This window comes from Penaeus monodon, chromosome 26 (assembly GCF_015228065.2).
Source record: "Penaeus monodon isolate SGIC_2016 chromosome 26, NSTDA_Pmon_1, whole genome shotgun sequence".
Classification (NCBI taxonomy): Eukaryota; Metazoa; Arthropoda; class Malacostraca; order Decapoda; family Penaeidae; genus Penaeus; species Penaeus monodon.
The window spans coordinates 40,796,530-40,818,769 of record NC_051411.1 but is presented as its reverse complement, the minus strand read 5'-3'; the positions used below and the strand labels follow the sequence as shown (position 1 = coordinate 40,818,769).

General features: G+C 37.9%; 3 protein-coding genes across 4 annotated transcripts in view; 2 read left to right on the top strand and 1 right to left on the bottom strand.

Annotated features, from left to right (window-relative positions):
* Positions 1-615: 615 nt before the first annotated feature.
* LOC119590177 (ATP synthase subunit gamma, mitochondrial-like) lies at positions 616-10,181 on the bottom strand. Its single transcript, XM_037938967.1, has 6 exons — positions 10,054-10,181; positions 4,596-4,782; positions 4,103-4,284; positions 1,904-2,047; positions 1,574-1,794; positions 616-1,210 (listed from the first exon to the last, which is right to left on the bottom strand). The coding sequence occupies exons 1-6, from the start codon at positions 10,086-10,088 to the stop codon at positions 1,110-1,112; spliced, it is 870 nt and encodes a 289-aa protein (XP_037794895.1). The 5' UTR covers positions 10,089-10,181; the 3' UTR covers positions 616-1,109.
* Positions 10,182-10,515: 334 nt separating this feature from the next.
* Positions 10,516-18,910, top strand: LOC119590176 (digestive organ expansion factor homolog). Of its 2 annotated transcripts, none has more exons than XM_037938965.1 (10): positions 10,516-10,562; positions 12,147-12,354; positions 12,945-13,400; positions 13,583-14,244; positions 14,796-15,009; positions 15,511-15,645; positions 15,847-16,077; positions 16,511-16,771; positions 17,033-17,212; positions 18,649-18,906. In XM_037938965.1, exons 2-10 carry the CDS (start codon positions 12,187-12,189, stop codon positions 18,811-18,813), a joined length of 2,472 nt encoding a protein of 823 aa, XP_037794893.1. In that variant the 5' UTR covers positions 10,516-10,562; positions 12,147-12,186; the 3' UTR covers positions 18,814-18,906. The 2 variants fall into 2 exon arrangements, with proteins under 2 accessions (XP_037794893.1, XP_037794892.1); XM_037938964.1 differs by having other exon boundaries at positions 10,533-10,583; positions 18,649-18,910.
* A 2,635-nt stretch (positions 18,911-21,545) lies between these two features.
* The window catches only part of LOC119590175 (titin-like), a gene marked incomplete in the record, with an annotated part of 36,845 nt that continues 36,150 nt past the window's right edge, over positions 21,546-22,240 (top strand). Inside the window, 1 exon segment of the mRNA XM_037938963.1 lies at positions 21,546-21,680. Coding sequence (XP_037794891.1) covers positions 21,629-21,680 — 52 coding nt within the window.

Here is a 22,240-nt window from a genome sequence, read left to right as displayed (position 1 = left end):
AAAAAGACCATGCAAAATTAGTCGAGTCGAGGGCGGAGTCCCAAGGTTGGGGAGTTCCCCATCATTGGGTCCTAGTCTCCACCTCCTAAGCCCCCCCACGACAACAACGGGCAAGGGATTGGGGGGGACCGTAGTGGTTGTCCATTAAATTGGGCTGCGGCCTAGACTCGTGCCCGCCAACCACCCGCTAACCGTTGGTAAGGAACATTATTTGGTTAGTGTATACCCGTTCCTGGATGGGGCCCTACAAGACTTGGGGGTTGCTCGAGTGCATAGATTGTATGAGAGCGAGTCAGTAAAAATGCTGAAAGGAGGAAGGGGGAGAATATGTGTGTTTTAAGGCGAAAAGACGTCCTTATAAATATTACATACAAAAATTCGAAACAAAATCATCGAATATCAACACCTTGCAAGACAAAGCTGTCAGTTGTTTTTTCGACATCACTTTTACATTTAAGGCACTAGCAGATTGGATTTTGTATGAAAAGATGAATATTCACTTGAATTGTTTCCATCATATTTCTACTCATGTTCAATGGAAGTACTGTATGAACACGTTTTACAGGTATTATTGCGCATTAACATACAAATACAGGAGGAGGATACAAAAAATAATTACTTGAATAAATCTTTATTTATCCAAAACTGACATGGTATCTGATGATACACATTCCTTTTCATCCTCTACAATCCAGTTTGTGGCTGTCAGAATTATATATCACCAAAGTCTGTGTATATTAAAGAATGAATTACTCTCTAATCACACTATATTTGGGCTGAGACATTTAGGCTCCAGTGCCATACAATGCCAACACCACCACCTGTCTTGCTGGCACACATGTTAAATTTTTTAATTCAATGACTAAAAAATAAAAATAAAACACTGGGCTATATACACATTACTACAAATGGCAGTATGAGTTTTGTCATTGATAGACGTTAGGGATATTCTCTCAGACAAGATTCCAAGGTTTCATAATTCCAGAATTCAGTGCAAAAGTATACTGACTGCCAATTATTAAGACCACTACTTCCCCTGATCCAGACAATAATAATCATGTCTTTAATTTAGTTATTGATCTTCATAGAAAAAAATAATAACAATAAATTTAGACAGCAGCAGCACCAGAGATGATTTCAATCAACTCTCCAGTAATCACAGCCTGTCGGGTGCGGTTGTAGGTCAGAGTCAGCTTGTCAATCATCTCACCTGGAAGTAAAGAGCACAGAAAAAAAAAATTAATATTAATTATACTAAAAAATGAAATCTGAATTTAAACTACTAATGTAAACATAGTCTGTAATCTATATATAAAAACAGCATGAGCTTGCTGGTTCACATTAAAGAAGCATCATCATGAATTCATATTTATATTTATATTTATATTTATTATTTTTATAGAAATACACAAACTAAACACCTGTCTTGAATGTTACTTGCATTGTTCCAACCAGTCCTAAAAACATTTAAAATCCTCTTTTTGCAAGAATAAACATCTCCAAAACCAATTCAAATGCTGAATTCCTACTCTCATATGCAAGGGCTGAAGCAAGACAAAAAACAGGTACTGACCAGCATTCTTGCTAGCGGCATCCATGGCAGTCATCCTGGAGGACTGCTCAGAGCATGCTCCTTCCTTCAGTGTATAGAACATGAGGGAGGCCAGAGAGTACTCCATGTAAGACTGGACTACATCGGCATCCAGGGAGTCGTAGACAGAGATCTTCTCGCCTGCGTTGATGGCATCCGAAGGGTAAAATGGCATCTCTAGGGTGTCATAGGAGACAACAGTCCTGCAGAGCGAAAGAAATTAGTCTCTCGGCAAAGAATGACGAGATAATTTGTCCAAACTACTTTCATTGAGATCACCAGGCATACACGAGGGTGAAAAAAGCCACATACTTGAACTTGTTGTACACAATCTTGCCAGAGCCAAACTCATAGCCAGAATTCAGGATATAGGTCATGATTCTACCAGCATCTTCAAAGGTTGCTGGTTTACGGCCGACCTCTCCCACTTGTGCAATAATGCTGCCAGCAAGTGTCCTGCAGGAAATGCAATTGATATATTAAAGACAAGAAACCTAAAAAAAAAAAATATGAAAGCGATCAGTGGGGTGTGTGGGTGGTGATTTGTGTGGTGTGGTTGGTGTGTGTGGTGGTGTGTGTGTGGTGTGTGTGTGGTGTGTGTGTGGTGTGTGTGTGGTGTGTGTGTGTGGTGTGTGTGTGTGATGTGTGTGGTGTGTGTGATGTGTGTGTGTGTGTGTGTGGAGTGTTGTGTGGTGTGTGTGTGTGATTGTGTGTGTGGTGGTGTGTGTGGTGTGATGTGTGGGTGTGTGTGTGTGATGTGTGTGGTGTGTGTGTGAATGTGTGTGGTGTGTGTGTGATGTGTGTGGTGTGTGTGTGATGTGTGTGGTGTGTGTGTGGTGTGTGTGGTGTGTGTGTGGTGTGTGTGGTGTTGTGTGATGTGTGTGGTGTGTGTGTGATGTGTGTTGTGTGTGTGTGATGTGTGTGGTGTGTGTGTATGTGTGTGTGGGGGTGTGTGTGTGTGTGTGGGTGTGTGTGATTTGTGGTGTGTGTGTGATGTGTGTGGTGTGTGTGTGATGTGTGTGGGGGTGTGTGATGTGTGTGTGGTGTGTGGTGTGTGTGTGATGTGTGTGTGTGTGTGTGATGTGTTGTGTGTGTGGTGTGTGATGTGGTGGGGTGGTGTGTGTGTGATGTGTGGTGGTGTGGGTGTGGTGATGTGTGTGGTGTGTGTGGTGATGTGTGGTGTTGTGGTGTGTGATGTGTGTGGTGTGTGTGATGTGTGTGTGTGTGGTGTGGTGGTGATGTGTGTGGGGGATGTGTGTGAGTGTGTGGGTGGTGTGGTTGTGGTGTGTGTGTGGTGATTGTGTGGTGGTGTGATGTGTGTGTGGTGTGTGTGTGTGTGGTGGTTGTGTGTGATGTGGGGGTTGTGTTGTGTGTGATTGTGTGTTGTGTGATTTGTGTTTGTTGATTGTGGTATTGTGATAGTTGTATGTGTGATGGTTGTGGTGTATGTTGTGTGTGATGTTGTGTTGTGTTGGGTGATTGTGATTCGTGTTGTGTGTCTATATATATAAATGTATATCGTTTTAGGTATATATAATTATAAGATATGTAATAATAAATTGTATACTTATATTTATTAATTATTATTTAAAAATTATTTTAATATTTTGTAAATATATTTATATATTATTAATATCATTTCTATATTATCTATTAATATAAAATATACAAGTAATGGAATAAATACTTATCACTTCATATTTAATACCAGAAATTGAAAAACTTGCACAATGACTCTAAAGTACAAAGCACTACTTTCACAGTTTAAAACAGGTGTGAATTTGATCACTACATTGTAATCCAGAGGCCTTTAACTGCCAACTTAAGAATGGAAAGAATAAAAAAAAATGCATGTCTAGGCTTCAATTTCTCATACTCAAAAGCAAATAACACTTGGGAGATTTAAAGTTAATCAAGCATATATCCAGGAAATACGCCCACTGTGGGAACCACAACATTATTTCTACACGTGGGAATTACACTCAACAAACAAAGATTAAACTTTTTAACCTTCCGTTCTTGGTTTGGGCCCTTTGGTGGTGACAATGCAGCGGAAATTAAAAATCAAACAGATCAATCTTGGCAAATAAATCTTGAAGTATTACAGCTGTCTTTGGATTTTGAGAGTTGTCTCAATACACAATCATTACTTACAAAATAATGTGGATGGCAGTATGTGAATTATGACAAGAGAAATTGCAATAATATTGGGAAAAGTTACAGTATTGCACCAAAGACAAAACTGAAGAATAAAAGAACTTAAAATAAAACCATAAAAGTGAGGTTTACTTGATGAACGCAGACTAGTGAAACAAAATGTTTTGTGAGCATATGCTCATGTGAACTTTTATTTCTGGTATGTTAATTTATTGCAAGTTTATTACCTTCTTAAAACAAAAGTGAATACCATTGGTTTCATAAATAAATTTCTAAAAAGTTATACAATTTAAAATGTTATTAAGTCCCATTCTCCAACATATTGAAGATTCCTACAGACACACACAAACACACCTCTGAAGCTGGGCTCGTGACTTGTCTCCCACGCAGATGATGGCTGCCTTGGATGCATCACCCGCCAATTCTGCCTTGATGTGTTTACAGATACTGGAGTGGATGGCACCGCACAGGCCTCTGTCGCTGCTGCAGGCCACAATCACCTGCTGTGGCTTGTCTTCCAAGGCCTTGACCTCAGCCTTTGAGAATAAAGAATATTAACTGCATAAATAATAAATGTAAAGGACTCATTGTGACCATATCTGTAACTTTAAAATCAAATCAATAATTTACCTATTAACTAGAAAAAATGCAATATCCAGAATCTTGTTCATGGAGAGTTTTAGTAAGATTACCAACTCTGATGTCTTAACCCTAAACTTATAGTTCAATTCAATTTACAACTTTATCTTCAGAAACAAACAAATCTGGTGTACATCATCACACCATGGCTAACTCAATTACCATTGCCAATTAAAAGCATTACTTCACCTACAGGCACACAACATACCTTGTCATAGAAGGCAGCAGCTCCTGCACCATAGGGGCGGGCAGGCTTCAGTTCTCTCTCAGCTCGGGCATACTTGGCCGCTGACACCATCTTCATGGACTGTGTGATCTTCTGGATATTCTTGACAGACTTGAGACGCATTGCAATGGCCTTGAGGGTGGCCATCCCTCGTACCTGCTGCTGCCCACTAGAAAATTAAATATACAATGAGAATTTCAGAATGCCATGTATCAGTTAACCACAATGTACTAAACTGAAATATGCAAAAATATAGAACACTACCAAGTGTACACAAAAATATACACACTGCCATCTTGGCATGTATCAAAATGTATGACAAGCAGCCATAAAACTTCCAAGTTTGTTATGCCAGTGGAAGGAACAGTCAGACAACTAATATTTGCAAATCCTAATTTTCATCCTGTTGTATTGCAAATAAAGTTCAACAGTTAGGCAGCAAAATGCCTGTAACCAAGACCAAACTACAAAAAAGTATAAAAAGAATTTAATTCACCACACTGCTCGTGGATTGGTCCAAGTATATAAAATCCCACTTCTGAGTTTACACTTCATATAAGATATATAAAGATTATAAAAAAAAATTTTTTTTTTGTTCTGTATACAAGTACTTTAGAAGGAAAATTGCAAGTAACACCTTTTTTCTTTATAAGAATGCCCTGAGGTAATTCCCAAGCTGTTGTGCTTGGGCAAGTAAAGGGGGTGTGTCTTTCCTTCAACACCCGACATGGGACACAGTGCTCACCTGTATACACACAAATCACTAACAAGGCAATATTTACCTTATGTGGAAGTGCAAACATGACGGTGTTATTCATAATACCCATTTTTGCAATATCTTTCCAGCCTTTTCTGCACAAAATACATCTCCCATATTGGAGGCTAAAAAAAATAATTTCACCTAACAAATGAAGAGGAAGTGGCAAGCTTTCATCCAGAACTACCACTAATGAAAATAAAAGGAAGAACAGATACTAAAATAAGAAAATAAATTTTTTTTGTGTGAAATAATTGTAAATATTTTGAATATATGATATCTTATTTATGTATATTTCTTACCTGAAATATAGCTAAAGAGAATTGATGCATTTGGGATTGAGAAAATATTGAATGAGACTATGAAACAAGCTGATCTATATTCAAATAAGTAAACTTACACATACACAATAATGAAACAGAAAACCTGTAACCCAGTCTCTTCAGTAGTACAGCACAATGACACTTCAATTTTAGTATCACTTCTTACATTAACAGCTTCAATATTAAGAATTCAGACACCTGCCCAATTTTCAGGCAAGATACTATTTGGACACAACATTCATTAAAAGAAAAATAGTAAAAGTAATAGATTCATTGGATTTCAAGCTTTTCCTTACTGTGCCCATGCCCATCCCCCCCTTCAAAAAAAAAATAAATAAAAAAAAAAAAAATAAATAAATAAAGAAATAAAAATATAAAAATGAATAAAATTAGAACACTAGTGATAGGTGCTATCATCAAAGTTCTCACATTGGCCACCTTGCCTTTGGTACTCTAGTACCCCCCCCCCTGCTCCTCCACATTCTGGAATAAAGTTTGGTTCACTACTTGATGAAACTCCACAAACAAACTGGTTTCTGTGTCATTTAAGCTCCAGTTACCACTCTCAGAAAATGAACAGCTGCTATGTTAACATTCACAGAGCTCAATTATGTTTTAGCTTACAATGAACCCAAGTTTTGGTAATGCGCCATTTTGGTGCATACGTTTAATACAGGTTTCAACTCTTCTGAAATCATGTAAGTTACCATCTAAATGCTAAGTGCAAAAAATAATGGCAATAGTTAACACCACTGAACAGAGAGGGTTTTACAAGGCAAACCCCCCACCCTTTAATCTTTGTGTGGTCTTGATCCCCCCACCACAACATAAATGAAATGTTCCTAATTTTAGAAGTCTGGATGGTATAGTTTGTTTCACAGCCATATGGCAGAAGATAAACTTTGCCTGTAATGGATAGGACTATAAAATAAGATTAATGGGATTTTCATTAATGGGATTTCCTTCCCAAGTTGATCTTAGGAAAGTTGTGCAACTTTTAATACAATTACAGAAAGATGTAACAATTACTATAACAATGAAAAGGGAAATCTATTCTCACTGACATCTGAAATAATCTGCACAGTCAAAGAATAACCAGACATGAAAAAACTATTGATATGTGCTACAAATTTCTCACACTGACCAATACAACTTCAGCACTACAGTAAAGGTTAACAAACCCCAACCTCATTTTGGAAAACAGTTTGGTTCATCGTTTCATAAAGACTACACTATTAATCCCATGTGGAGAGTAGGCCCCCAGACCCTGATCTGATGTTTAATGATTCCCCCAAGAGTGGCTGGAATACAGGGTAAGCTGGGGCAAATTGTAGACTCCCAGGCCAAACAGCAGGACGGTTGCAGAAGTCACTTGAGTCAGTGACACCGAGAGATTTCTGGCTTCCACTCCTGAGTTTCAACTATCTATGCACTATCTGTACATACCAAGGCAAACACAATATTTGCCAGAGGTGGTGTTGGGAGGGCAGAGCCTCCCATTACCTTCCCCTCACACAGTGCCAGAAGGACTCGCCCAGTTCCAGCAATTAAAGACTGCTGAATAAATTGTGATGTGGCGAGTAAGTCCATACTGTAAAGAATTACCAAGATTGGTTAGGATTACAATTTACATGCACAAAGATAATATTTTCTTTACCATGTAGGCAAGTTTTTTGGTGCATGGTATGGCAAGGTTAGGCTTAGACTCTCAATCTTAGTATAGCCATCATGTAAATACATACCATTCCCAAGACTGCAGTGGCCTCTGCATCGGTAAACAAAACATTTATCCCAGTTAAGTCAGAGGTAATTCACAGTATGGATGCCACAAAATTGGGTATCACTATTGCTGCCTTAAAAAAAAACTTTCTGAAGTACTTCCTTTGCAAACTGACAACAGTAAAACACACAAAGTAAAACACACAAATTTCAGGCACAGCATGACTCGTACTCTTCCGGCAGTGAGAAGAAATTAGTCAAAATTAAGGAAGTGCCAAAGCAATTGGACAGAATTTGGTTAATTTTCCGACTATGACGATCGCGTCTTCCTTGACATTTATATCATCAGATTTGTTCACGTGTGATGAGAACAAATCTGATGATCATTTCCGTCACATTCTCCAGCCGAATAATCTCGATGTGATTTGATAAATCCCCGTTAGCAAGGGAAGGCATGAAGTAAATAAGGGAAATTATGGGGTAAAACAGGCTGAAATAAGGAGAGAGAACAGAAATGTGTAAAACAAGCACAAAACAAAATTGACTAATGAAACTATGGATGCCCTATTATCTTTGAAAGCCTACAAACCAACTTTCAAAAAACTACATGAATCAAGCCCATCATTCAGTAAAAAAAATCTGGGATTTCACAAAATCCAGCTCCCCCATGGTAATCATACAATGTGTCCTAACCAATAAACCAATCTAACCTTAACTGTGGAATTTATACACTACCATCTATATATTCCCTGAACGCCCCCTGGAACCCCATAATATCATATTTGCTTAGCCAGGAGGGCTATGCCCCTTGGACTACATACCTTTATATAGTGAAACACCAAACTTTTCTTCTCTTCCATCTATGGTCAGAATGGCTTGGTTTCTAATCTTTTTTTGCCATTTGGGGAACTTGATATGGCTCAAATATCAGGCTGTGATATATGCTAATTTTGCCATTGTAATCCAGACTGTCATGCACAGAAAGTTTTCCCAGAATTTTCCCAGAATAATAGATACTAAAGACCAGTCTATTAGAGCCAATAAGTTGTGTTATAATCATATGAAAATAGAAGCTGGACAAAAGGGAAGTCAGTTGAAATTCTTATTTCTGTAATGGCTAGGCTGTGTAGAAGGTGCTGCTTTGCCTTCAACATACAGTATATTATGGCAATAACAAAAAAGAGCAGCAGATAGTGGTTGCCCCCTTGAAAAGGGAGTTAGGGGACTAAGCCCCTATTTATTATGAAAGTACTTTGCAAAAACTAAATTAATGAAAGTCATTTTGATAATTTACTTTTACCCCACAATTTCTGATACTTTTGCCCTCCCCAACTCTTTGGGTTACCATAGCTGTACTTTCTTTGCAAAGGAATCGAGTACTAGATTTGTTCAAAACATGAGAGCTTACAGAAAAACAGTTTACACTCAGAAATAGGGGTTACCCAAATTTACCCAAAAGTTATTTGGTTAATGTTACCGAGAGTGACGCATAGAGATAGAGGGAAATGGACACTGCCATCTTATATAGCACACAAAATAGAGTCCATAATACCCTCACATAGCCAGAGTTCTTTTTGTCATGTTTTCTGTAAGTTGGCACAAAGTGCTAATAAAGGGGGGAGGCTTGCCCCCCTGTCTAAGATATAAATAGAAGGTAGGAAAGGTTAGGTTTGGGCTTTGGGTTCGCATGATACCCTGGATTTGGGACTTCGTCTCTGGAGGGTGTGTCACTCTTGCTAACAAATACCACTTATTCCAAAAACTAAGTTGCTATAACCGGGTATACCCTTCAGGCACTGCCCGAGGGGAGGGTTGATAGGTGGCTCTGCCCCACAATACCAAAACACACTACGTTTTCAACTAGGTATACACAGCAAGATCAAGCCTAAATTAGTCCTGAGTGGACTTAGGCTGTGGGCGGCAATCTCAGCAATCTTTTACCTTACTTTGTGGGGTTACCGTTTGAGTCTGCAGATTATGCCTTGTACCTATAGCCACATTTCATCCTCCACCAGCATGAACTGGCTCTTCTTATTTTATGGCAAATTACTAACAGTAGGGGTTCTAATCTACCTTGCAAAAATAAAGTTCGATCCTTTTACTGAATTACCAAATCCATACAGGCCATAACAACAGCTCTAACAACTACAGGTACGTTAATGAATTGTGATTGTCTCTAGTGTTACAAGTAACGGTTTAAGTTGAGAAAATCCTCGATAATATGCCTCAGCACGATCCTCGTTTCAAGCTTTACTAAAGCATTTAATTTCCATATATAAGCATATACTACTATATCATAGTAAGAGCCGAAGTATTTTTATTACCGGTTCATTACATAACACTCATACCACGAAAATGTTAATACGACCCACGTCTCCTCTCCGCATCGGTAATAATTCCGTTTGCCATTGAGGAGGCGGCGTCGCCCACAAAGCGTAGTGGAAAGTGTATTTGTATTTATAGGCGGATCAGCTGATGCAGAGCCGGCCGTCGCAGCCATCTTTTACAGCCTCTCCCGGCTCTCTCTCGTTTCGCCCCTTTCCTCCTTGCCGAGGGCTGCAGCGCCTCCTGGAAAGCAATCCCCGCGTTGCTACCACCTCCAGATCATCGAGCATGCCTGCGGAGGAGCGAATTAACTTACTGTTGAGGCACGAGAAGAGTCGCCCGGCTGAACATCTTGGAGGACTCGGCAGACGGAGCGGCGGCGGCGATGGCCCACAATGCACTGCGCGCGAGACAAGTGAGCCGCGGGGGACGGGCTGCGCCAACGACGACTTTTGCCGATATGATTTTTTATATTAATGATATCTCGACTTTGCGTGATGTGTACAATTTAATTGGTTTTATATCACTTGAATGTTTTTTGGTAGTTGGGTTTTCTTTGTTTTATTGGTTATCGATAATCGGTATTGGTATAAGATTATTCAAACCTTATATGGTATTAAGCATAGAGTAATGGTATCTTAACTGCAATTGGCATGGTATAGTAATTTATGTAAATACGCAGAAGAAAGTCTCCAGTTATAGTACCATTGTTACATTGCATTTTTCTCGATAAATAATTATTCATAAGAAATCGGGCATTAAACGTTCAACCTAGAATACAGCACATTCTCAGATGTAAACAATCGGAGCACGTTTAAAGGCAGGGTTAGTGCTCTATAGCTTCTGGTATGGATTATTTTCATGTATACGACATTTATGTACATCGGGTTATTGATATGATTGTGATAATGAATTTTATGCTGGGTGATATAGAATGGTGTGTCTTTATAGTACCTGGGGGAACAATCTTTAAAAGCAAAGATGATGAAACCATACTATTGTGGTCATGTGTTATATTCCGAGACTGTTCTTTCGATAACCTGAAGTGGAAGTGTGCTGAATAAATAGAATTTCGGGAATTTGAAAGTCCTAGTCAGATGTCATCGATGCGAATGTTTGTTGTATGAATAGTTTTGAGGGTATAAAGGAGGATTCGTTCACCCTTTCATTTTTAACTCTGATGGCTAGAATAGATATCACTGACGTTAGAATTGCAGGGCGAATGGCTGCTAACAGCTTAAGAGAGAGTATTTTTAGTATTGGAATGTCTACTTTTTCATCTCTAGAACTCAGCAGAAAATACGCTTTTTCAGCATAGGCTAAAGTAAGGTCCAACACATCTAGGAGGCCTCTTGGTAGGTAGCTTCTGAGGTGTAGGTAGTTTCAACCACTCACCATTTACAAGGCAAACAATATGTGGATTGACAGGTTGAAGAAACTTATCTCAGTGATGCCTTAATAATTGCTGCAATCCCAGTAGTCCCTTATCCCCTTTCAGAGATTATGACACTACTCAAGTAGAGTAGCATACTCCCAGAAAACTCAGCACCGGTAATCACTGGAGGATCCTCCAATGAGTACTAATACCAGTAGTCAGAAATCTTGAATCTATAGGACCTTACAAAGTCATGGAGAAGGAGTCTAATCTTACTACCAGTATCAGCTCCCATCCCACGGGACAGACATTGGATGCCAACTTGAGCAAAGCCAAATATGGCACTGAACTCACCCAGAACAAGATAGATGTCCCATTAAGGATTGCCTCAAAGAAAAGTGGGCTGTGAGCCAACGGTCCCAGTATTTGCACAAAACAATGTAAAACTTCTTACAACTGAACAATTTGAAGTTGTCATGTTCATTTGAGTTTGTTGTGGTTTAGATATTTTTCCTATTTATATTTCCTTCAAATGGGAGGTTTAAAAAAATAGACAGATAAAAAGATATTGTGTTATCTGGTCATTCAGTCGTATCAGAACAAAAGCAGTTATTTTAAATTTATGTAAGACACCAGATAGCTTATGCCATATTATGAAATGCATGAATTTTTTTTTCTTTATATAAACCCTGTTATGTATTGCAAGATATGAAGAGTTTAAAAAGGTACAATATGATTACCCATATTATTTCAGTGATAGCCTATATGTGGAAAGAATAGGTAGAGGGTATCATTATTATGTATATACAGTAAATATGTAAATAAAGAGTGCTGTACTCATTCCTAAATATCAAATCTCATTGGTGACATTTAAAGCTTACTGTTAATTTTCATTATTGTCCATGAAATTGAAATTCCATGAAATTTTGCACTGCCTACAAACTGAAAATCGCTCTTACAAAATTATTCTTCCCTTATCGCTTCATGAAAGATATATTCCATTTCTGACCATTAATATTTTTACTGACTTACAGATTTAAGAAAATACCCAAAGGAAAGAAAATCTCTGCAAAGATGGCTCGAGGTCGAGGGGGTGGAGGCTCCCGGGATCGAGGCAGGAGATCTTTTGGAAGAGGGGGAAGGAAAACCACTGGTGACCTCGCACGGAAAAGGAGACAGTATCAAGAATTTGGGGAAGCCCATCCAGTTGAAGAAAAGGATTTAAACCTGAAGAGAAGAAAGGCAAGGTGTTTTTCCTTTTCAAAAGCAAGATGGTTGTGCCTCTGTTCATGCTTGTATGTGTTTTGATATTAACTCAAAGTCTCTTGCAAAATGTTGTGTTCACTGCAGTACTGTTTTGTGAAATGTCTCTGCACACAGATACTTCTGCAAGTGCTACAAAGGAGTCAATTAGTAGACCTTCTGACCATACTTGATTTCACCTTTCTGTGAGTGTGTGGGATTTTTATTTATTTATTTTTTTTTTTTATATATATATATTTTTTTTATTAATGCTATCAGTATTGATGCTGTTATACTTACTGTTGATATTATAATTATTATAGCATTATTGACATTACTAACAGCAATAGTAGATACCAGAAAATATTTTCAAAAATCAAGGAAAAGGGTAAACAGGTGAGACAGGTAATACTCATAATTAGCTCATTGGTGACTTTGTACTTGTGGAGCCATTTGTGTGTAAAAAACAATTCATATCTTAGACTCACAGTGGGCATGGCCTGTACGTACATGTCATCCCCAGTGGCTTTGGGTTAAATAATGTGGTGTAGATTGAATGGGACAGAATTCATAATGAGTTTAACCAACAGGTGGAAGACACAGATGAGACCTTAGAGGATGAACATCAGTCTGAGTCATCTGATGACAGTTCATCCAGTGAGGATGAGGCAGGAGCAGGTGATGCAGTTTCTAGACTTCTTGCCACTTTCAACACCACTGCCCACAAGGCCATTGACAGTGATGAAGAGGAGGATGACAGTGAAGATGATGAAGATGAAGAGGATGTTGAGGAAGAAGAAAGGGGAATAGAGGAAGAAGGAATAGTAGGAGATGAGCTTGGAAGTGAAGAGGAGGAGCATGGTGATGAAGAGGATGATGATGATGAGGAGGAGGAGGAGGAAGAGGAGGCAGATGGGGAAGAAGAGGATGAAGAAGAAGAGGGAACAGAGGGTGTAGAAGTGGATGAGGCAGTGGAGGAGGAGGAAGATGAAGCATTTGGAGAAGGTTCAACTGATGACGATGAAATGGAACCTGAACAAGATGCTGTAAGTAGTACACAGATTTGTAAATTGGGCATTCATTTCTTTCATACCTTTTCATATCCTGTAAGATGAAATTATTCATTATCCAGTATTTTTAGTCATAATTTTCTAAAATGATTTTAGGAAGTATCTAATTGTTGAAGTTGAGCTTGTCTGATGCTTTATTGTGTATGTTAATGTTCCAGAATGAAGAGGATGAAATAGATGATGAGGAAGATGAGGAGAGCGCTTCCTTTGTAGAAGATCCATTCTCCAAACATTTTGAGCGCAACATGAGTGATTCTGTTGCTGACCAGGTGAAAGACAGAAAGAAGTGGACATCAAAATTTGAAAAGTGGCCTGCACTAGGGAGAATGAAGGTGGAAGTTCCTTCTGTCGAGGTGACTGTCCCCAAGTTGCTTCTTCTCTCGGATAAGGCTGAAGCAGATAGCGATCTGAACATAGGCACTGTGCCAAAGATCCCTAAGAAGAAGGATTACAAACTACAGGACTATTACGTCAGGAAGTTGCTGTGTGAGAATCTCCCACACGCCAACTTCGATGGGAACTCGACATGCCCCACAAGCCTCACTGAGACCCAGAAGGAGATCCTGTCCATCCTGTCCAATTACTCGGACTTGTACTTCCCTGAGGCATCCCATGAGAGATGGGAAGAGATCCGGACAGTGTACACACTTCATGCCGTCAACCATGTCCTAAAGACCAGGAAAAAGGTGCTCAATCACAATGGCAAGATCAACAAGGCCAAGCTGGAGAAGAGACACGAAGACCTGGACTGCTACCGTGATCAAGGCTTCACCCGACCCAAAGTCCTCATCCTCCTGCCTTTCAAACACACAGCCTATAGGTTAGATATTCTAAAGTGATGTTAAGTGATTGATTAACATAAAAAGTTAAGAGACTGCTATATGTAACTGTAATCCTCTTTATAAATGCTAGAGGAATAGTCTCAGTGTTTGTCTATATGATCTTTCCTTTTTTTTTATTGTATGATTATCGTTATTGATAATGTTGTTGTTGGTGTTATTACTGTTTTTTTTTATTATTATTATTGTTGTTGTTAGTATTAATATTATTGTTATTTGCTTTATTTGCATTATTTATATATTTCTTTCAGGAGTTTGCATGTGAGGAAAATTAGATTAAATTTCTGAAATAGCGGCACACACACGTGTGTGTGTGTGTGTGTGTGTGTATAAATATATAAATAATACACATACACACTCACACACATTTATATATACATAAGTGGTATCAGTGTCACTGTGTGTGCTTATGTGTGTGAGGTTGTGGTTATTTACACACATGCAGTTTCAAGACTTCTACAGCTCCCTTTCTCTCTTCGCTCACTTTTTAAAAATATGATAAAACTCTTCAATGAAAGTTTTCCCATGACAGAGTGGTGGAGACCCTAATCACACTCACCCTCGAAGGCAAGAAATCCATAGTGTCAAATCACAAGCGTTTCAAGCAGGACTTTGGGCCGGGAAGAGAGGACGACGGCGAACCAGCGAACAAGCTCAATAGACCAGATGACTTCAATGAGACTTTCAGGGGCGACACGAAGGAGGACTTCAAAATTGGCATCCAGCTGACCAAAAGCAGTGTGAGGGTGAGTACTAGGCTTGGATTTCGTTTTTGCAGAGTTTTGGCTCTTGTTTGTTATTTTGATATTTTATTCTTTTTCTTTGTCTTTTTTTTTCTTTATCCTGCGATAAAAAGTATAAATTTCTTGAGCACTTGTTATTTTATAACTTATATGAGTTTAGGTTACATACTATTGTTTATGTAGTGCATGGTCTATAGCAGAAGTTGATTGTTGTAGAAAGTAGTTCTTTTACACATCTCACCTTTAGATAAAAAAAGCATGTTGGCTATTATAGCACAGTTTCATTGCAAGCCAACAGAATTACACATGTAAGTGACCTTGAATATTATCATATCCTCATCAGTTATTATCATTTTCATTTTTGAGAAATATCTTTTACATTTTTTATTATTTTTTCTCATGATTTTTACCTACATTTCTGATAAGTTCCTTCACATTTTATTTTACCATCATTATTTCTGACATGTTTTTTCCTTTTTTCTTTTCTTTTTTTTCATCCTCAAGCTCTATGCTCCCTTCACCAGCTGCGACATCATTCTGGCGTCACCCCTTGGCCTTCGTTATGTCATCGGTGACTCCTTTTCAACTACTACCGCTGCGGATTTCCTGACATCAATTGAAGTCCTTATTCTTGATCAGGTAGGACTAAGATTTTTTTTTTTCAGTCTTTTCTTTTTCTATGTTTCCTATTGTATCATTTGTTTTGATTTGGTTATCAAGAATAATCTAACTTGCAATACATTCTTTTGCTTCTTCCCCTCCTAGTTCCTTTATTTCTTCTTGAAATCCATTTATTTATGGTATTTATTTTAAACCACTCATCTTGCTCCACATCCACAGGCAGATATCTTCATGATGCAGAACTGGGAACACATCCTAGTTCTCATGGAAGCCCTGAACAAGCAGCCTCGAAACATCCAGGAGCTGGAGACGGACCTCACTCGGATCCGCCTCTGGTCACTCAATGGCCATGCTCCCTTGTATCGCCAGACGCTCCTGTTTTCGGCCACGCCCATAGACCATAATAGAGCACTTATCAGCAAATGCATGAACTTTACTGGGAGACTACAGGTATTTTGTGACCGGATGTGGAAATGTGTTTTGTGTACTGTCTCTTTCAAGTACTAAAGTTAATAAACACTTTTAAAGGAAAATAGTGTCACTGTGCCCATTCCATGGACTCTCGTAAAAAAAAATGGTTTTGGGCCAATTACACTTAAAGAGATTTGTTAGTTTGGTTTCATATTCGACATGAAAGAATATTGTAACATCTCTGGTCAAGTTAGATATGGTTACAGTATCCAATTTTTTTTATTATTATTATTATTATTATTATTATTATTATTATTATGAGTATTGTCCCTCTTTCAAGTGCTATTTTGAATCAAAGTCTATGGAATGGCCAATAGTTTTCCCTCATACACTGTCCTGGATGTAAGATGGAATGTAGACTGTAAACAGATTCATGCAACCTACTTAACAAACATCCTTCATTTCTTACCAGGTGCTAAACCCTGTGACAAATGGCTCAGTACAAGAGGTCCTCGTGCCTTCAGAGCTAATCTTAAGCCGCTTACCTGGCACGCGTGACCCAGATGTCCGCTTCAACTACTTCGTCCAAGAGTTACTCCCACAGTTCCAGAGCAGTCGCCGCTACCACACCATGCTCTATATCCCAGACTACTGTGACTACGTCCGCTTGGTGCGCTACCTGAAAGAGGATGGAGGCACCAGCATGTCCACTATTAATGAGTATATGGTTGGGGTGAGTGTGACGGTTGGGTTTGTGTAACTGTCTTTAATTTTTTGGACATATATCCTTGTACTTAAACATGTGTGTGTAGAGTTCTTGGATACAAATATATCAAGCTCACTAATTTCTAGCTGGAAGCATTGTTTAGAAGCATTGTATGTAATATATGTTTTTATATTATTGATAGTTTAAAGCCTGTCTAGTTAGAGTGTGGACTATTTTTCTCAGGCATACACCCCATCTCCATTGTAAATCTCTAATCTTCCTTCACAGCAAAACAACAAGGTGGCCAAGGCTCGCAGTCAGTTCTTTGATGGAAAGCGCCAGTTCCTGCTGTATACAGAGCGATTCCACTTTTATCGTCGCTACCGCATCAAGGGTGTCAGGCACATTATCTTCTACGACCTCCCAACATATCCGCACTTTTTCCCTGAGCTATGCAATCTCATGGTTGTAAGTATTAGATGTGACTACTTTTCCTTTTTGTTTCCTTCTTCATCCATTTTTTGTCATATATTTAATTTTTTCTTTCTTTTACTTTTACTTTTTTTCCCCCACTTCATCTCTTTTTCACTGGAAAGGGAGGGTCACCACTTGTCATGTCCCACGGTTATACTTGAGGCATAACTTGAGGTATTTAGGTTTTTTTCCACAATTATTTCTCCTGTTCTTATTTTTTTATCCACAGCACTTTCTGGTGATAAACTTGAAAAAGAAGACTTGACACCATATTTATTTTCCTCCATATTATTTCTTCAGGACATCACTTAACTTAACAGCAGGTTTTTCCATTTAATTTCCTGCTTCACATCACCAGAAGATATACTTCAAGACATTTTTCCTTTCTTGTTCTCATCCTTCACATCACTTAACCCAATTGCTGCTGGTGTATGTAATGCCCCCTGTATTTATTTTTGTGAATTTCACTGCACACAGATGGCTCCCCAAGCAGTTATTCTTGTTACTGATATTATGATTTTTATAATGTTATTGAAATACCAATAACAATTGAATAAATAAAAAGAATTTTTCCAAAAATCAAGTCACTCCTTGGTGCCTAGGCAATTACAGAATTAAGAGTGCAGACATAATTAATAAACTTACATTACATACCATCCCAACTTTCATTTTGTTCATTAATGCATTTTCTCTTTCTCTCGTGTATTCTGTACTCTCACTTTTCTTCTCTCTTTTCATTTATTTATTCAGCATGTCTGTCTCTCTCTTTCTAATTCTCACTATTTTACTCTATTTTATTTGTTTATTCACTTAGTTATTTCTTTCTTTCCTTCACTCTCAATCTTTCACCGATTCATTCATTCAGCCTCCCCCATTTATTAATTGATTAAGTCACTCATCCCCTCTCACTCTTTTTTTATCCTTCATATTCTTGCTCTTCCTTTCTTTTTTTCTCATATATTTATTTATTTGTTCTCTCTTTCCATTTTTCAATGTGTCTGACATGAACCATTGGTATCATTGTCTTACATGTCTTTTGGATCCATCTGCTTTATCTGTCTTAAGCTAGTTGATTTCCACTCATAACTTCCTCCTATGCATTTCAGCCTTACCTCCTACAGATTTACATTTCATTAAAAAGAATAAGCATATGCCTATCACAGAAGATATGAGTCAATAGTGCATCAGACATGTACTGTATAACAGCTTTGAGCAATAGTGACATGCTCAAAGCTGTCTGCTATTTTGTTTTTGTGGCTGGGGACAGGGGTAATTTTTGTCGTAATTCCTTATCAGATGAGATTATTTGATGAGAACTATTAAGTGATTCTAAGTAATTGTGTCTGTCTTTCAAAATGATGATTATTATTATCTCTCTGTTATATTTTTTTATCGTATTCCCCTATTTTCTTTCTTTCTTCACATCACAGGAAGGCAACCAGAACCCCCGAAAGAAGCACATCGGAAGCAGCACCGTGACAGTCATGTATCAGCGCTCTGATCTGACGAAGCTTATTGGTGTATTGGGATCGGCAAGGGCTGCAGAGGTGATGAAGTCCAGTAAGGCAGTCCATCTGGGCATTATAGGGAGATAGGGGCATACTTGTGTTTATATTCTAAATGCCATTGTTGAAAAAATTATGAAATGTATAGATCCTTTACATTTTTAAAAATAAAATACTGAAAAGATATTTTGTTGAAATGTGTTTACCCAAAAGGTGGTGTTTTACTTATGGTTTTATTCTGTTGAAATGGTCTCACCTCTGTTAGATATAAGAATTGCCTTTAAAATTTGTGTGAAAATTTAGAATTTCGATTCTCTCTCTCTCTCTCTCTCTCTCTCTCTCTCTCTCTCTCTCTCTCTCTCTCTCTCTCTCTCTCTCTCTCTCTCTCTCTCTCTCTCTCTCTCTCTCTCTCTCTCTCTCTCTCTCTCTCTCTCTCTCTCTCTCTCTCTCTCTCTCTCTCTCTCTCTCTCTCTCTTTCTCTCTCTTTCCCATCCCCCCTCCCCTTACCCCACTATCCAGAAACTATAGTAACCAGAGTTCATAGGACACCAATATGAAATAAACAAAGGGCACAGTTGTGAGTACGAAACCAGAGGTATTACATCACTGCTGCCTGTGAAGGTTCTGATTATTATAAACTTCGTCGCACATATATGCTCAATGGATCAGTGGGCTAAGGCAAGAGAATACTGTCCTAGTGTTCGGTAGTTTGAGCTTATTCATTCTCAAGTTCTTTCTCCATCTTAAATCCATTTATTCACTATCTATATATATACTTATATATATATATATATATATATATATATATATATATATATATATATATATATATATATATATATATATCATCATCATTTAACGGTAGGTTCATGTCTGAGCCGCCGTGGTCACAGCATGATACTCAATTGCAGTTTTCACGTTGTGATGCTCTTGGAGTGAGTACGTGGTAGGGTCCCCAGTTCCTTTCCACGGAATATATATATATATATATATATATATATATATATATATATATATATATATATATATATATATATATATATATATATATGTGTGTTGTGTGTGTGTGTGTGTGTGTGTGTGTGTGTGTGTGTGTGTGTGTGTGAGAGAGAGAGAGAGTTTGTGTGTGTGTGTGTTTGTCTATGTATCAGAGGATGGAATCCAGGCGGATTTCGAAACTGTTTCATTTTCAGAAAATCTAGTTTTTGTATTGTGGGTTTTTCTTCCATTGTATCACCAGGAAGAGTGTTTTTCCATTCATCTGTGTGTGTGTGTGTTTGCGCGTGAGTGTGTGCTTGCTTGCTAGTTTGTGTGTGAGCGTATGCATGCATGTATGTGAAATATTTGACGCCAGAGAGTACAAAAATCGAAGCGAGTGTATGGTATGATTGGTGGGACCGCAGTTCACTTCCAGTCCAGTCGAAATCGTGGCGCCGGGTGCTCGGCGCTCGGATGCTGCGAACGAGATTTGGTTGAAGACTATGACTCTGTGTAGAAACGTTAGATATGTTTATACCAAACCATAAGATAAAAATGAAGAGCAAAGGATGAAAAATGTACCGAAAATTTACCCAAACTAGGTTCATTTGATATTAGATGGCGTGATAGTGACCACTGCAAATTTGCAACATAATAACTTCATTCTGTCTGTGATATACATATATATATATATATATATATATATATATATATATATATATATATATATATATATATATATATATATATATATATATATATATATATATATATATATATATGTGTTATGTGTGTGTGTGTGTGGTTGTGTGTGTGTGTGTGTGTGTGTGTTGTATATATATATATATATATATATATATATATATATATATATATATATATATATTATATATATATATATATGTATATATATATATATATATATATATATATATATATATATATATATATATTTAGCGTATATATACATATCAATGGATAGATAAATATATCTATATAGGCAACGGGATGGTAATCATCAGAGATCGCAAGGCACTACGAGGCCTACTCATTAATGTTTTTTTTTTACTCACAACAAAATGGCGTGACCAAATTACCGGTGTTTTGCACAGATGATTATTAAAGTTATTATTTTACGACGTTAAAGTGAGTGTGCAAGCGTTATTTTATACAAAACTGCTGTTTCTATCTGCAGCACTGTTTTTACCTTGATTTAGTGAAAGAATATATGTTTTATTTCAACCACGGCCCAGTGACATAGACGGGATTATTTCAGAGAGATTTCTTTTGTACTGATTTAATTATTTAATGAGGAAATGACAACCGTTGTATATAGCAAATTCTATTTGGCCTACGTGCAAAAATGTTAACTATTTCCTTTCTAACTATTATGGAAATTATCTTTGAAAGCCCCGCCCCTCTCTTGCGGTTCCCTCTACTGACATACCAACGTCTCACTAAATAATTATATCGCAGTGGCTACAACATGAATTCTATGATAACTGAAACCATACTATAAAAGACATTGAAGCATATCTAATTATTCTGCAATGTTCAAAAAGGTAGGTCTTGTATCATATATATTTTTCTTTATTACTATGCTCGCGAAATTAAGTTGGCTGCCCTGTCGATCGTCTGCACACATCATCACTGACGGGGATATTCAGCCGACATCACATATTAAAAATATTCTCAAAACGCGAAAAATCGCCTCCAAACGCTCTCCACATACCTTGCACTTCGATAAAATACACTAATTCAACCACCTCACATTTTAAAATCCCAACGACAAAATTCATGAACTAGAGTCTCTCACACGACCCGCACACCTTCTTGTTTTGGCCAGTCGAAGGTTGGACGTCAGTGAGGGAAGGTGTCGGCGCTCGGGTGCTCTGGTTCACCACTGGATTATTGACACAAAAGCAACATGTCAGGCGATATCCAACCCAGAAAACGCAGGGCGAAGGGAAAGAAGAAAGGTTAGTTGACGTGGCTGAATAATTAATTTCGTTTTTATGTTATTGCGGAGGGTAAGATTTAAATCGTCTTTTTTTAAGGAGAGTGTTTTGACATGATGCTCTCGCCCCTTTTTTTCTTTCATTTTCAAAATCGATGCTCTCGTTTATTTATCTGTTTCTTTTCTCGAGATTGGTGAGATTAGCTCTTTCTGGAACCTTTTAGACCGAGGTTTATTCTAAAGAAGAGGAAAATCTCGGGAAAGGAAGGCTCGAGACCAACGCCAAACTCATGCTTATTTCGGACTGGGGTTTCGTTTCATTTTCTCTTGTCTTTTATTTTCAACGGTATTTGCACACCTCTCAGAACTTGATTGCAGGTGCGACTTGTCTCAAAAGCAACAGTTGGGTCTTAAATTGCACTGTTGCATCTTGTCTTGAAATTGCATTGTTGCAACTTCTACACTGCACAGTTATATCATAAACTTCTAATTAATGTCAAAATCATTTGTGAGGAGTAGTGCATATATTTACTTTGTTGTAGATTTACTTCAACGTTGGTAATTCTGCAGAGAAAAAAAAAT

Excerpts from the sequence above, each read along its gene's own strand:
- LOC119590177 (XM_037938967.1), bottom strand. The coding sequence starts at position 10,088 with ATGTTCAGCCGGGCGACTCTTCTCGTGCCTCAACA. Across the intron at positions 4,285-4,595 it reads CTGCTGCCTTCTATGACAAG|GCTGAGGTCAAGGCCTTGGA; the intron begins GTATGTTGTGTG and ends TTATTCTCAAAG. Across the intron at positions 2,048-4,102 it reads TCACGAGCCCAGCTTCAGAG|GACACTTGCTGGCAGCATTA; the intron begins GTGTGTTTGTGT and ends CATTTCCTGCAG.
- LOC119590176 (XM_037938964.1), top strand. The coding sequence starts at position 12,187 with ATGGCTCGAGGTCGAGGGGGTGGAGGCTCCCGGGATCGAGGCAGGAGA. Across the intron at positions 15,010-15,510 it reads TGACCAAAAGCAGTGTGAGG|CTCTATGCTCCCTTCACCAG; the intron begins GTGAGTACTAGG and ends TTCATCCTCAAG. Across the intron at positions 17,213-18,648 it reads AGCTATGCAATCTCATGGTT|GAAGGCAACCAGAACCCCCG; the intron begins GTAAGTATTAGA and ends TTCACATCACAG.